This window comes from Bradysia coprophila, unplaced genomic scaffold, assembly GCF_014529535.1.
Source record: "Bradysia coprophila strain Holo2 unplaced genomic scaffold, BU_Bcop_v1 contig_232, whole genome shotgun sequence".
Taxonomy (NCBI): Eukaryota; Metazoa; Arthropoda; class Insecta; order Diptera; family Sciaridae; genus Bradysia; species Bradysia coprophila.
In genome coordinates, this window is record NW_023503493.1 from 13,970,397 (window position 1) to 13,972,766 (window position 2,370).

A 2,370-nucleotide genomic window follows, 5' to 3' on the forward strand; every position below is an offset into this window, starting at 1 on the left:
TCTCGAAAAAAGGGTCCTATATAGTGTTCAAAGAGAATGTCAAAAAGAGTGTTCACCCATCGAGCTCAGTTAAATTAACTGGTTTTTTCCTAGTTAACTGGACTTTTACATACAAATTTTGACGTATCACCCAACGGAACCAGTTAATTTTTCTCTCTTTTACGCTCTTTGAACACTGTATACCAATCAGTTTCGATAAGCAACGATCGACTCTAAAAAAAACGAAAACTTTATACAACAGTAACAGCTTACATAATGATTCTGAATAATTAATTAGCAGACGACACACAGGATATATGTGACAGACGACAATGTGACTGCGGTTGATTCTAATAATTTTATGTATTTAATTTACCTTAAGCGATGGTTCTACACTAAAAGCATAAAGAAAACGAATCAGCGGTTTCACAATACAGTCAGACGTTTACCACTCAATACCTACGGAACGATCATAAATTCAAGGATGTATTCTACTCGAATTCATAAGCGGGTCGATCAAATGATTTCTTTCTTGCGTCGTATTGGCATTTGGCATGGTGAAGATAGACCTTCAACTAGTCAACTCAGACTGAAGACATTCTGTTGTATCTATTACCTGCTGTTTTTTACTTCACTGTTGATTGGAGCAATGATAAATGAGACCGTAGATCAGAGTGTATTTCTAGCTGAAACATCAACTGTTGCCTTGGTATTGACGATTAAAATTTGCATGTTGCTTTGGAAACAGAAGCAAATTATGGGATTGCTGAATCGAATTTGTGTTTTCTCAATTCGAAATGATGAAGAGTTTGCATTTTTCAATGACAAAGTGGAAAAATTCAACAAATTTCTGATTGCGTTCGCATGTGCTTCTATCGCTGGTACATTTGGATTTTTAGCTTTCCCCTTTATTGGAAACAAGAAATCTGTTGTTTTGGATATAGCCTTTCCATTGGATTGGGAAAATAGTGAAATTGGATTTTGGATGGTGTACATTTTCCTTGTCACCGAAAGTGCTCTCTCTTTTTTGGCAATGACGTGTTCCGTTATAATTTGGTATTTATTGCTGCACTGTTCTTTAAGATACAAAATTCTGGGAATGGAGATCAGGAACGTGGGACGAATCAGAGGTGGTAAAGTGAAAATCTTGGAAAAGGAACGACAGGCTATTTTTTACCAGGACTTAGTAGTGTCGATTGAAGGTCACCTTCATTTAAGGGGGTATGTCCGCGTCCACCGCTTATGTCAATTACTGTCTTTACTGTCTGTCACCTGTCGAAAATGTTTTACATTTTTAAAGGTTGATCGTCGAAGTGGAAGAATTCTTATCCAAATTATTTCTACTGCAATTCGCCACCAGTAGCATCTGCATTTGCGGTTCAATTTATTGCTTGGCATTCGTGTGATCAAAACTAATTCCTACAGCTTTGAAGTTATTAAAATTTTCGATTAATTTCCAGGATATCAGTGACAACTTTCTGGAGCGCATAGTCCACGTATATACGTTTTTCTACAACATCGCTGAATTGTTTATGATAACGTATTTCGGGAATGAGATTATGTTGTCAAGCAGTCGCCTAACATACAGTTTGTTTGAATCGGAATGGATCGGACAACCACAATCGACCATTAAATGCATAATAATTTTTGGTGAATATTTGAAGCGATCGCATGAGATGTTAATCGGTAAATTGTATCCGTTGACTTTGGAAACATTTACTAGGGTAGGCGTTGCTACGTTTTTCTGTTGGGTTAATAGTTAATGAAGCTCTTTCATCGCAGATTTTGAAATCGTCTTACAGCCTGTTCAATATCATAAAGAACACTAAATAATAAAATTGGATGTTGCGGAAGCTCTGGTTGAGCATTTCAAAGATAAGTAATTTTACTTAGCAAGTAATGTTGAGCGTTTCACATGTTGTATGAAACTCTCACTCGTTGATTTTGAATTTTCCTCTTTTCTGACACGAATCATCTCAATATAATCCAGTCCAGTTGTCACTAAGTGACGAGTAGTCACTATTTAATGTACTATTCAATATTTTAATGTTACACTCTCATAATAGTGAATAAACAAAGTTTTAAACACACAATGTGTGCAAAACTAATTTTTGAAATCAACAGGAACTTCTTCAGGCCTTCAGGAGCCCTATTTTTGTCAAAAAATTGGTGAACAAAGATTCTTCGCATTAATCAATATTATGCACCTGTGTCCAAATGCTGATTTGGACGAGTTGTTGATTGTGATCCTAAGCCGAAAGCGCGGATCATAATCCAACTTGTCAAAATAAACGTTTGGGCATATCAATTTTTATGTGTCGATGCAACGAAGCCAAAAAGCCATCGCACAATGATGCTAGGAGTTTGTCTTAGAAGTAAAACCAACGGAAA

General features: G+C 36.2%; 3 protein-coding genes across 3 annotated transcripts in view; 1 reads left to right on the top strand and 2 right to left on the bottom strand.

The window, feature by feature from the left end:
• The window catches only part of LOC119077216 (odorant receptor 43a-like), a 456,342-nt gene that overhangs the window by 214,997 nt on the left and 238,975 nt on the right, over nucleotides 1–2,370 (bottom strand). The gene's annotated exons all lie outside the window — the stretch shown is intronic.
• The window catches only part of LOC119076842 (putative odorant receptor 71a), a 439,431-nt gene that overhangs the window by 199,333 nt on the left and 237,728 nt on the right, over nucleotides 1–2,370 (bottom strand). The gene's annotated exons all lie outside the window — the stretch shown is intronic.
• LOC119076849 (putative odorant receptor 71a) lies at nucleotides 464–1,835 on the top strand. The gene is made up of 4 exons (XM_037183853.1): nucleotides 464–1,200; nucleotides 1,280–1,379; nucleotides 1,440–1,703; nucleotides 1,762–1,835. Exons 1-4 carry the CDS (start codon nucleotides 464–466, stop codon nucleotides 1,810–1,812), a joined length of 1,152 nt encoding a protein of 383 aa, XP_037039748.1. The 3' UTR covers nucleotides 1,813–1,835.